Source organism: Protopterus annectens, chromosome 5.part0 (assembly GCF_019279795.1).
Source record: "Protopterus annectens isolate FY-2018-M chromosome 5.part0, PAN1.0, whole genome shotgun sequence".
NCBI classification, from domain to species: domain Eukaryota; kingdom Metazoa; phylum Chordata; order Ceratodontiformes; family Protopteridae; genus Protopterus; species Protopterus annectens.
In genome coordinates, this window is record NC_056735.1 from 150,830,058 (window position 1) to 150,843,322 (window position 13,265).

At 40.1% G+C, this 13,265-nt stretch overlaps 1 protein-coding gene across 1 annotated transcript in view; it reads right to left on the reverse strand.

Moving 5' to 3' along the window:
• The window catches only part of TSGA10 (testis specific 10), a 1,008,750-nt gene that overhangs the window by 121,951 nt on the left and 873,534 nt on the right, over positions 1–13,265 (reverse strand). Inside the window, exon 17 of the mRNA XM_044071816.1 lies at positions 4,482–4,684. Within this exon, the coding sequence (XP_043927751.1) occupies positions 4,482–4,684 (203 nt within the window). The remainder of the gene's footprint in view (positions 1–4,481; positions 4,685–13,265) is intronic.

Sequence of the window (13,265 nt, forward strand, 5' to 3'; positions counted from 1 at the left end):
AGGATCTGGCCCTCCTGCTGGGACAGTAGGGAAGGAGTCTGAGGCAGGTGCCATGGTTCCAGTAAAGACATACTGCGCAAGAGGGGGTACCAGTGTTGCCGTGGCCAGTCTGGTGCAGTGAGTATTGTCCTTGGTTTGTCCAGTTTGATCTTCAGTAACACTTTCAAGAGGAGAGGCAGAGGGGGAAAGGCATAAACTGAGAGGCTTTTCCAGGTAAAGGACAGGGCATACACTTTCCAAGCTTGGCTGTGGGGTGTCCTTGTACAGAATTTGCCCAATTGGTAGTTCTGAGGGGAGGCAAACAGGTTTATCTCTGGGCTCCCCCATTTGTTTCTCAGAATATTGAATATCTTTGGCTCCAGTTTCCATTCGTGTGGGTCTCCTGAGATTTCTGCTTAGGTCGTCTGCCAGTGTATTTAGCTTGCCTGGCAGGAATTGAGCTTGTACGTGCACTTGGTAGCTCAAGGCTGTGTTCACAGAGCCATGGCTAGTCTGCAGAGGGGGTATGAGTGGGTTCCCCCCTGCTTGTTTATGTACCACATAGCAGTGGTGTTGTCCGTGTTTACCAATAATTGTCCTGGAAGAATATGGTCCTTGAAGGCTGTCAGAGAATTCTGTACAGCTAACATTTCTTTTTGATTGGTATGTAGGTGCATTTGACTCGGGCTTCATTTGCCCTGAATGCACTGCCCTGCCAAGTGAGCCTCCCATGCATAGTCTGATGTGTCTGTTGTTAAGGTTTGAGTGGCAGGGGGTAGAGTGAATGGCAGTCCCTTGTTGTGGTGGCAGGCCTCTGCCCACCAAAGGAACTATGTCTTTATACAAGGAATGATGGGAATCATTGATTCCAGGTCCTGAGAATGTTGACACCATAGGCATTTTAGGTACCATTGTAGTTTCCTCATATGCAGACTTGCATATGGAATTAGTAGAATGCAAGAGGCCATGAACCCCAGGGCTTGCAGTATTTGCCTTGCAGATAGCTGGTCTTTCTGGCCAGTAGTTTGAAGTAGGCTGTCAAATAAACTTGTTTCTCTGGCGTGAGGTAGGCCATCTGGGAAGTTGTATTCAAGCTTGCTCCCAGGAATACAATTTGTTGGCAGGGTACTAGGAGAGATTTCTTTTCGTTTATGGTGTACCCCAGTGAGTTTAGCAGTTTCTTTACAAATGCCAGATGAATTAATAGTATGTCCTGGCTTTCTGTCTGAATTAGACAATCGTCCAGGTATGGGTATATTTGAATATTTCTTTGCCTGCAGAATGCAATGACTGGAGATAGGCACTTTGTGAATACCCTGGGCACAGTAGATAAGCCAAAGGGCAGTGCAGAGAACTGATAGTGCATGTAGCCTGCTCTGAAGCTTAGGTATTTTTTGCAAGATTTCCTTATTGGGATATGCAGGTAAGCTTCCTTTAAATCCAATGTTGCTAACCAGACATTTTTGCCTAGCATGGGAAGCAGCTGATGAAGAGTTAGCATTTTGAATTTTGGGATTACCAAAAAAAGTGTTTAGGATAGACAAGTCCAGGACAGGACTCCAGGTATTGTCTTTTCTGGGTACCAGGAAAAGTCTTGAGTAAAAACCTTGCCCCCAGTCCTCTTTTGGGAAAGGTTGAATAGTCCTGATACTTAGAAGATTGAGAACCTGCTGTTGAGCCTCTGCCCACTGATTTGGGGGTAGGTCTGGCAAACCATTTGGGGTTGGTAAGGAGTGGAAGTGGAATCTGTATCCTTGGAAAACTATATTTAGAACCCATCAACCCAGCACTTGTCAACCATCTTTAACAAATGTAAAATAAAAATAAAAATAAAATAAATAAATAAATAAATTTGTCTTGGGTAATGAGTTCCCAGTTTTTTGCATGCAGGGTGATCTTTCTCTGGGTCTGAGCCTCTGGGATACAAATCTGTCCTGCAAACAAGTCCTATTGATATCACAGACCAGGCTGAGATCAAGCATATGGGTTGCTCGAGTGGAGCTTGACTTGCGGATATGCAGCAGTCCCACCAAGGCAGGGTCTGAGATTGCTTTGTATGCCAGACAGAGGTCAGCTCTGAGGAGTCTGTATGAAACTGAGTATAACACACACACACACACACACACACACACACACACACACATATGTGTGTGTGTGTGTGTGTGTGTGTGTGTGTGTGTGTGTGTGTGTGTGTGTGTGTAATATACGGATGGAATCTTCAAATCAAATGGACAAAATATTGACATTGGAAGCATCAATGCATTAATACTGCTCATGCAAAATAAAAAGCAAGTGTTTCTGCAAGAGGACAAGCCCTCCAGCACCCCCCTCACATGTGGGGAGATGTGCCCTCACACCCCATGCTAATTATATGTGCACAAACTCTGAGCTAGCCTAATCCTGGGGAAAGGGTATATTCCCCTACCTGAGAATTGTTTGTCTCGTGCACCTGTCAACCATCTGTTTCTGTCAACCAAACAAATTTTGATATTTAAGTGTTTCATTCAAAATTACCAAAGCCATTTATACGCACCCACACACAGATTATGTATATGTATATATATATATATATAGAGAGAGAGAGAGAGAGAGAAAGAGAGATTTTGTGTGTGTGTGTGTGTGTGTATGTCTATATATATATTTGAAACAATTTGTTTTTTTATCATTTGTTAACTACATAAGTACCACTGGGCTAGTGGCCTCTTTTCAGGGGAAACCCAAGGTGGTATTTCTACTACTAAGGGAAATTTGGTCAGGGTATTGGGGGATGTCTGCTACTGTTTTTGATTGGTGCCATGGGATCTTTTACATCCACCAGAGCAGATGGGACCTCTGATTAACATCTCATCTGAAAGATGAGGAGTGCAGCAACTCACAATGCTACACATCAGTCAATCACCTGGAGTGGGAGTATAACCTGTAGCCTTCTAGTCCTTCAGCACCAAAGGCAAGTGTGCTACCTGTTAGGCCACTTGCAATGAATGTTAAGTACAGTCTGTAAAAGTGCCCTCATATTCATGGAAGTTTAGTATCACATGTTTACAAAATCCAGAAACTGCTGTCTTTATTGTCTGTCATTGCTCATCACTTTACTTACGCACCTTTAAGTGTTAACTATGGAAATGTGCAGAAGTAAATTGATGAGAAGTCTTTATACTTTCTTGTTTTCTGGGAGTCATATTGTAGCCATGACCTAATCTGCTAACAAGGCAGCTTACTGGATTAAGGGCAAGACAAATGAGCAGTGGTGACAAAGTCAGCCTGGAATATTCCCCTTTGGATTTTTATCCCTGGCTTAACTGCAAACTGGTTTGTCACTGTTTCATGGTCGCTGTAATGTAATTAATCAGTGTAGGGTTGTAACAGAGATGCAAATAATGGTTCATTTACTATTGCCCAATGTCCTAGAAACTTCCACTGTTGATATTTGTTCCCATTGTATGTCTTCTTCATTGGAATTTTCCCCATTGAACTTTTTGCAATTCTTTAATCTGACTCCCAATATTAAATTCTACAGATTCATTTCCATAAGTCTCCTGTGTCACTCATCATTCTCAGGAATGAGCTGTCCAAGCTGACAGTTTGTCTCTGTGTTTGATCTGCATAGTTGCCTATTAAAAGGCTATACCTGACCTACTTTGCATAATAATTAACTTCTTCTAATGTAGTATATAAGAGGAAATACTGCCCCCCCCCCCATTTTGCTTTATTTTATTTTTGCTCCCTTTTCCCCTCGTATCAGGTAATCAGGAGCCAACGTACGCCACTGTGAATTTCTTGCCTCACAGTGCTGAATGCTCGACAGTAGGATTTCCGTGGTATCATACTGCAGATCTGGGGTGTTACTTGTACGCTGTTCAGCTACAATATAAGCAATTACATTAATGGCAGAAACACATGCAAGTTCTCACAAGTGCATTCCTGCAAATATTTACAGGTGTTCTAATGGCTGCTGTGAACCATGGTATCACAAAAACAATGGAAAAAAAACATAACTTTACCCTTGGACATGTTAACTGCCTTCCGGTCCCTATGCTGCCCACTCCACTGACATTCTGGCACTCAGACAGCTAATCAGACTCAGGTCAGTTAGCAGTATCACAGATAAAGCATTTCCCTCTGTGCCAGTATGCCTGCAGTCTCTGTTGCCTCTTGCAGACATCACCCTTTCTAAAGCAGTAAAATATTTTTCGTTGCAGTTTTTCCACTCAAAGCTCATAACGTCTAAATTAGAAATTTTGATCATTTGTTTTCAGTGTCGGTTTGTTGTTATGTCTGCTGTGAGAAAAGAATGACTTTCTTAATGATTGAGAGACAACCTGATCAGATATTCATAACTACTGTTGCATAAACTAGTAAAACAATAAAAGAAAATCAGAGCATAAATCTAAAACTGTCATAATCTCATTTGTTAAAAATAAATGAACATACTGTTTGGAAATATTTCTGATAATGTGCCACTGTTCTTCTATCTACAGGAATGGGAAGCTGAGCTTACTTACATCTTATTATCTGCCAATAACAGTCTATCCCTCAGGAGTTGGATTTCAGAGTTTTTTTCTTGATTTGACATCTGAGACTGGATTTCTTTCTCACGGTTGGAAATCAGTAATGTTTCTAGGTTTTTCATAGACATTCTCTCAGATGACAGCTGCTTTCTCAGCAGTGATATTTCAGTTTGAGCAGTGCCTAGTTCAGTTGCAACCTATGACACAAAAACTTTAATTCTTAATAATTATACTGGTTATAAACAAATTACAGAACTGTAAATACACATTTCCTAAACATGTTCTTGCATTCCTAGGCTAGACTTCATCTCATTCTCTGACCATATCACTATTTCAGTCCTCTGTGAACAACAGTATTTCTTGCACATGATTTATCATGAGCAGCGGAAGTATATAAACAATTTATGGACTTTGCAGACTTAGGTTTACAGGTGCATAGGTAAATACTAGGCTAGCTGTCCTTGTGAGCCATTTTAAGCCTAGCTAATTTCCCTCACAGGTGAGAATCAAACCCTGTACCTTGTGTCTAGGAAGTATATGCCTTAACTATTAAACCAAACCCTACTATTAGTGGCCATACCATCAGATGAACTTTAATGCTGCAAAATACTGGACTTAGTACTAGGACCTTGGTGGTAAGGCATTTAGGTGATGACTTTTGGTATTAGACTTGGCACTAGGACCTTGGTGGTAGGACATTTAGTTGATGACTGTTGGTATTAGACTTAGTACTAGGACCTTGGTGGTAGGACATTTAGTCGATGACTCTTGTTATTTGACTTAGTACTAGGACCTTGGTGGTAGAACATTTAGTTGATGGCTCTTGGTATTAGGCTTAATAATAGGACCTTTGTGGTAGGACATTTAGTTGATGACTCTTGGTATTCGACTTAGTACTAGGACCTTGGTGGCAGGACATTTAGTTGATGGCTCTTGGTATTAGGCTGAATAATAGGACCTTTGTGGTAGGACATTTAGTTGATGACTCTTGGTATTAGACTTAGTACTAGGACCTTGGTGGTAGGACATTTAGTTGATAGCTCTTGGTAAATAATGATGCTGAAATGCACATTGATGAAATAGAGCTCTCTACAAGATGAATTCCTCATTTTTCAAAGTAGACTGACCTCTGTGTTGATAATGATAACTAATAATTTGATGCTCCTAGTATGTGAGAAAGAAGACATTTTGCCCTTTGGAAAAGAAGTTTTGAATGTATTTTACTCAGAAGCAGAATTTAATTAAAAAGATCTCATTCTGATATTCTGAATCCCAAACCCTCAGTCATTTTTGCAATGAGGTAATGGTTTCCAAAGTTCTAACCAAGTCACAATGTAAATGATCATTTTCCAGAGTGGACGCAACACTGTCTTTTGCTGTGAAATTGCTGAATCAGTTTATATGTCTTGCATCGATGACACTCCTGTCACCGAAACTGCTTTTTATTTCTTCTGGATAAGCATATAATGGGGAAATCCATCCCTCCACAACTCCTTTTACCTATTTTTTCACATGGGGTTGGGATGTCACTTCAACAATGGCAATCATCTACAGCCAGTTCCTCGCTGCTCGGTAGCTGGTCCAAAAAAAAAAAAATTTTCATTTAGCCAGAAATGACCAAAAGTTGTCTTTTACCATGCTTTTTTAACTGCATTCATCTACTAAAGGACTATAAAAGAGGGGAAAAATAGTGCTGTAAAGCAGTGAATCATCTTTACTCCTAGTGCAGTTTTAGAATTATAGGTTTAAATCCTGGCCCTTGGACACTTCCCTGCTACAAAGAAGTAATGAACCACAGCTTGCAGACATGAAATAAGTGCATCTTATAGGTTCATAGGTTCATAGATTCATACTAGGCTATCTGCCCTAGGGCATTTATAAGCCTAGCCAGAGTGCGTGTGTGTCTTTCACCACCCCTTAGGATGACAATACTACGCCCATTTAGGGTTTAGTTTACTGTGCCTCTGTCTAGTAGTGACACAGAGATGACCCCTGGGGTAAACCTACAATCTCCCATCCACTCGTCAAGATTTCTCTTGAATAGAGTTAGTGAGGGGCTCTGCCTAACATGGATTGGGATTCTGTTCCAGAGTGTAGGGAGCCTCTGGGTTATGAATCTGTCCCTCCAGCATGTCCTATTTATTTCTGTGTTGAGGTTTAAGTCTCTTGCTCTCGTGGCTCTGATGGATTTGGATTTTCTGAGGTGGAGCATGTCCATTAATTCTGGATTGGACATGGCCTTGTACGTCAGGCACAGGTCATCTCTGAGTAGGCGGTATGCGACTGAATAGAGCTGCAGTTTTTTCAGTCGGGCAGCATATGACATATGTTTAAGACCCTTTATCCTCTTGGTGAGGAACTTTTGGGGTCTTTCCAACTGCTGCAGGTGTCGGGTAAGATACATCCCAAATGGGGCATTGTACTCAATCATTGGCCTGATAAGAGAAGAGTACAGGGGCACAATGACCTCTCTTGATCTAGATGTGAAATCCTTCATGATAAGGTGGGCAATATAGAAGGTCTTCCTAACCACTTTGGCAATGTGAGTGTCAAATGAGAGGTTACTGTCAACCTGGGTCCCTAGGTCCCTGATTACCTCTTCCGTACTTAATGGATTACCACCTATCTTCCAGGTGTGAATAGCATTACAGCTTTTGCTTATTCCATCAGTTGCTTTTACAAATGAACCAAGTGTTACTGGTACTATACTCTTTTGTACAGTCACTGCAGCATAATTTTAAAGCAGTTTAATCTCTCCCGTTCAGTGATCCTGTGTTTGTAGGAATTGCACTCAGTGTTCCAAATTCTTAAATGGCAAAGCTGCTGGCCCTCCCTTCTGCTCCTTTTATTGATTTCCCATACAAGACTGCTCATGGTGACACAATTACATTTGGGCTCTCAATATCAGTAAAAGGCCATCAGTCTCCAAAACTCTTGCAGCCCTAAACACAACCCTAAAATACCAACATGTATATATATATATATATATATATATATATATATCTACAGAGAGAGAGAGAGTTAGGAATGAGTAGACCTATACTGATATACTACTAAAGCTGATGTGTTGCTGAAAACAGCTCACTTTCTCTGTGTTGCTCATTCCCATGGAATCCATGTAAATTCCCTTTATAGTGACAGCGGGAGGAATACAATTCCCAGATGCCCAACTCTGGATCTTTATAGCACTGCACTGTGCTAAACACCATCATGTCTAGAAAAACAGAAAGTTTCTTAATTTGTTTTTGAAATAATTCTCCAACACTGGAAATGCTCATTCTTTGTCATTCATCTGTCCACTCATGTGACTCTATCATTATGAAAGCCACAGTTTCACTCAGCTATGCTTATCCTTTGTCCTTTGAAATGTAAGAGTTGTCACTTTTGTTCTTGAACACAAATATGTTTTCACAAAACTCATTGGGATTAGGGAATGGGCCTTTACTTCTTTGTTATCTGGGTCTGGTATTTTTAATAAATGGTCAGTATTAAGAATTCCCAGCAAACGTTGCCCAGTCTTGAACTTGATATAGTAATTGTATTATTACCTTGAATGTGTATTCTGATTATGTGACTGAGGGTATCTCAATGATTATCCTTTACAGTTTAAGGCAGCCTTCATCTCTGCTAGCCTCAGCCTCTGTTTACAGAGATCTGAAAATAACCCAGCCTAATTCATGTTGGAGTATTTAGATCATACAGAAATCTGTTCATACTCACCTGGCTAATGGACCACATCTAAGACTGCATATGAATCACTTAAATTGTAGGCTTTGGAAGATGTACCAGTGTCCCCAGTTGAATGATACAGCCTACAACATGGTACTGCAAGCAAACTGACTACATATTCTTTCGATTTAACATTGGCAAAGAAAGGGACTTTTGTATCATTACAGTGATTAATTTCCTATGGTAGAACAGGACTAGCTGTTCTTAAGGGATTCACAAGCATTTCCAGGATACCTGAAAAATATAACTTATCTTTGTCCACCATGTGTCATACGACCTGTGTCCAATGGGCTATGCTCAGAAGAACACCCTCAACTGCAGTGACCCTTAGGGCATCCTTATAAGATACTAGTAACCACAGGAAATTCTGTAAATAATACAAATGCCAAAACTCCACAGCAGTGCAAAAAAGAAAGCTAGTAAAGGTCCATACATCTGCAGGCAAAGAGAAGGCCAGGACAAAAAAATATGGTATAAAGTTTAATACAAAATATCCACACCAAAATAGTGCTTTTGTTTTACCCACGGAAACTTCATCAGAATTACACAGTCTACATCACTGTTACAGAAAATAGGCACACAGACCCTACAGAGAAATCTTGTCTTCACTACTCATATCTGTGACCTTGTCTTGTCAGTCACTATCCACAACTTGTGAGAATAATCAAGGATGGGACATAGACACTCCCATTTCATCACCATGGATTCATTTAGCATCCACAAGACTACAGCTGCTACCACAGCCACAGAGGTTACTTGTCATTCTCACATTCACTTTTGCCATCACTTGTAAACATGACACTGAGGTATCTAAACTTCATTAAAGGCAGCTGTCTTCCCCCTTTCCATGCTCATGAAGGGAGCACTGAAATATTTCTTTGGAGATGACATGACCTCAGATGGGGGGCTGCTGATTCTCATCCCATTGCCTCTGCACTTAGCAGAAGTTCACTTCAGTGCTGTTCAGAAGTCATGGTTAAAATATGCCATCTCCATGCCAGACAGGACACCATTCCAGACGTAGGTGTATCTAATATACTGTCAATAAAAACACAAACAGGAGCTGCTGACAGGATATTCCAAAGCAAAGCCTAACACCCACTATGTGCAAATCTGACTTAATGCAAGAAAAAGGCCAGCACCAAAGGATGAGATAAATATGATATATTAATATAACAATATATATATATATTATTATATTAATATATCATATTTATCTCATCCTTTGGTGCTGGCCTATTTTTGAGTTTTGTAAGGTTTTTTGGCCTTTGCACCTGCCTTACGTGCGAGTACTTTGTGTGGTGGATACTAATGCAAGAAAGACACACATCATAGAATCCATATAGGAGGCAGCCCAAGATGTACACTCTGGTTTACAAAGTCCATTGAACATGTGGGAGAAACAGACAAATGTAGGTTTTGTAAAACCAAATTGGAAACAGTCACACACCTTGTTGCTGGTTGCAACACACTAATGGCAGAAAGACTGTATACTGAAAGGCAAAATAATGTGGCAAGACTGTTGCACTGGGAATTGTGCAAACATTATGGTATCAAAGTGGCTGAAAAACACTGGAAACATAACCCACAAAACATCACAGAAAATGATGAAGTTTACATCACATGGGATCACGCATTACCAACAGTTCAAAAGATAGATGCTAGAAAACCGGATATAGTGGTCCAAGAAAAGAAGACAAAAGTAGCATTGATCATTGAAATTGCCACACCCAGTGACTATAGTGTCTTGCATACAGAGAGACACAAAGTCATAAAATACCGGATCTGCAGGCAGAAACGACAGCAATGTGGAAGAAGGATACCTACCCAGACAGTTCCAATAGTAGCAGGAGCAATGGGTCTTATAAAAAAGAATTTACAATCATATTTACATATGTTACTAATCCATGTAACCCTGTACGAATTGCAGAAGGAGTCATTACTGGGCACATTGCTGGTGCTGTGAAGAGCACTTTTGGCTGACATCAAAGAGTGAAACAATACGAATTTCATGAACTTTAAACTTACTTTGACTTAGGAATGGGGTCCAGTCTCATCATGGTATTAGAAATCCAAAAGACTTGGAGAAATTAAAAAAAGGCAGCTAGGATACAGCAACAGTATGATATCCCATACTCCAAAAAAACCTCCCACAGCACATATCACAGCACAAATTACATGTAAGGTAGTGTGTTGATACAGAAATAAAATTATTTAAAGCAATGTAGGAGCAAGTGTTTAAATACACAGCTAGAAGTGACAGAAAGTATAAGCAGAAAAATAGCCAAATATTCATATGATTTCAAAATGAAGGAGTAACATGGGCATAGGAATGCATTTTATGCTACCAGGCAATATGGGGAAACAATGCTGGAAAAGTACAAGTTTACTACACAGCAAATGCTATTCCAAATAATAAAAGAGTTCTAGTAATGTCAGATATAATGGGTATAAAAACTTACAGGTTAATGGGCAGCTGCAGCGCCACAGAAACAGTCAAGAAAAATTAAAAAAATGGCAAACATTTTAAAGACACATTTGAACTCCACACCACTGATAAGAGGAGAACATGTATGTGATGTGTCATTAGGGAAATCAAATGAAGCATTAAAGTTATCTGAAAAATGTTGTGTTATTATACAGACTAGTCAGGCACTGTAATTTTGCAGGACTAATATATATGTGGAAAAGAGATTTATATGTGCCATATATTATTGTGACTGTTTTACATGCAAGCATAATATTGCTGTAACATTGAAAACAGCAGAGATGAATACTCCAGAATTAAAACAGACTGAGCATACTGTTAACAAACTGTTAATCATCGTAAACTGCAGTCATATTTCAGGTGTGAGTGACAGATTGATAGCTAAAGTCAATATGTGCTGAGTGTACTTGAAAAAGTAACAAAATTAAAGCCAGTAGAAAACATAGGTTGCAGGATGGCAGGCATGTGTTATGATATGTGTGATTTCCTTGCACTGGCCCAGTAATCAAAGAGCCTCAATCCTCACCACTAGCACCAGTGAGGGACGTACACAATGGGAGGATGACAAGTACACATACAGTAAAATACAATTTCCCTTAAGAGCACACAGAGATCACAATCAGTCTGGGGCTGGTTTCTACCTCTTTCTCCAGATCCCCAGTAAAACTCCCCATTGACACAGCTAAAGGGTTAAGATCTCAGCCGAGTGGTCAAGCCAAAACCTCCAGCACCGTCTCTGTCCAACCAGTCCTTCGTGTCCCTGCCCAAGTAACTCACACACACACACACACACACACACACACACACACACACACACACACACACACACACACACACACACACACACACACACACTTTGAGATTTGATTCATATACAAACACACAGACACTCCTGGGGAAGCCTGGCACAGGTTTACTAGCTATGCTCCCTTCTACCCAGACTATAAGGTAGTTATCACTGCCACCAATCACTACTTATCAGCTACTCTAAGGCCCTTACAAATAGTGCCCAATCCTACTGTGTAATGTTACTATTATCAAGATGGTAAGTGTGACCAAGAGCAAGGCTATTGAAGTGGGATATACAGTGTCACCAAATACATATGCAAGTACTCTAAGAGATTAAATAGATCTAAACAAACCAGCCACAATTAAAAGGTTTACATATATTTAAAAATAAATAATAAAAGAACAAGACAATACTTAATCAATGCAGTAACTACAGAGTTCAGAATCACAGCAAATATTTTAAAACAACATTGCAGGACAGTCTCAAATAAATACATCTAAACTAATCTTTACTATATTCCTAATTATATCTAAAAGAAATTACTGTACCCTAGACTTACTTACAGAGCAAGACACAGGCAGAAATGCTGATGATGCGTGTTTCTAGGTCCAAGACAAGATACAAAATGCAAAGTCTTTCTCTGAGAGAGTTCTTAAATTAATAAACAACATTACTGCTGGGTTAGCTAGGATGGCATCACTCTTTGTCACATGACTTCAGTTCCCAGGCTAACAGAAACTAAGGATTTTAGCATCTCTGGGTGAGATGTACATATCTCTCAGTTGTTTGCCTAGAACTGGAAGTCATAAAACAATTAAACACTTTTACATTTTAAACCTAGTAATTATTTCTGTTTCAAGACAATAGAAAAACATCTAGCTCTAGACATTGTATCTGCTTGCTGCACTGATACTCAGATAACAATCGTAAAACACTTTACTTTTCAACTTATTTTCTTGAAGTTTTGCAAGTTATCTCTGTATGTTCCAGCTTCTACTATTAAAACATACATTTGCCCATGTATATACAGTAGTTTATATAGATTTCTGTTCTTTTCCAGTAGGGTACACTGTGGTTAAATTCTTGAAGCTCAGTAGATAACATACAGTTCTCTCACATTTGTAAGACAAGCATATGAATCAAATTAACACATGACATATGATTATTTATAATATTCCAGATAGCTAGACTGGCAGTATTTCCCTGGTGTCACATTTCTCCCCTCCCCAAAAACTCAAGCTAGTTTTTAAGTGACCTTTGAGAAACGTTACTTGAGAGGGTTGACTATCTGGGGATACCTTACCCCATTCCCTGTTTTGAGATTCCAGCTGCCTTGGCATTGCTTACCCCAGTACAGTGCTGCACTGTCCTATCATATGCCTGAAACCCTAGGCTCCACCATAGTAATTTGGGATTTGGCTGACTGGTTCCCTGTAGCCATAGATCTCCCTCAGACTCCTCCTGCCTCTTAGCACAAGGGCCTCCCTGTCATGGTAAGGTTTCATCATGTTAACATAGTAAAGTTTGTGCCCCTGCTTCCTGCCTAGCAGTTCTACCATGTAGTTAACATTATTGACCTTCCTTACCACCTTGTAGGGTCCCTCCCAAGCTGCCTGCAGCTTGTTGTGTCTGACAGGAATGAAAACCATTACCTGCTGCCCTACAGAATACTCTCTAGCTTGAGCATTCCTGTCATACTAGACCTTTTTCTGCTGTTGGGCTTCTCCCAGGTTCTCCTGGGCCAAGCCCATGACTTCCCTGTGCTTTGTCC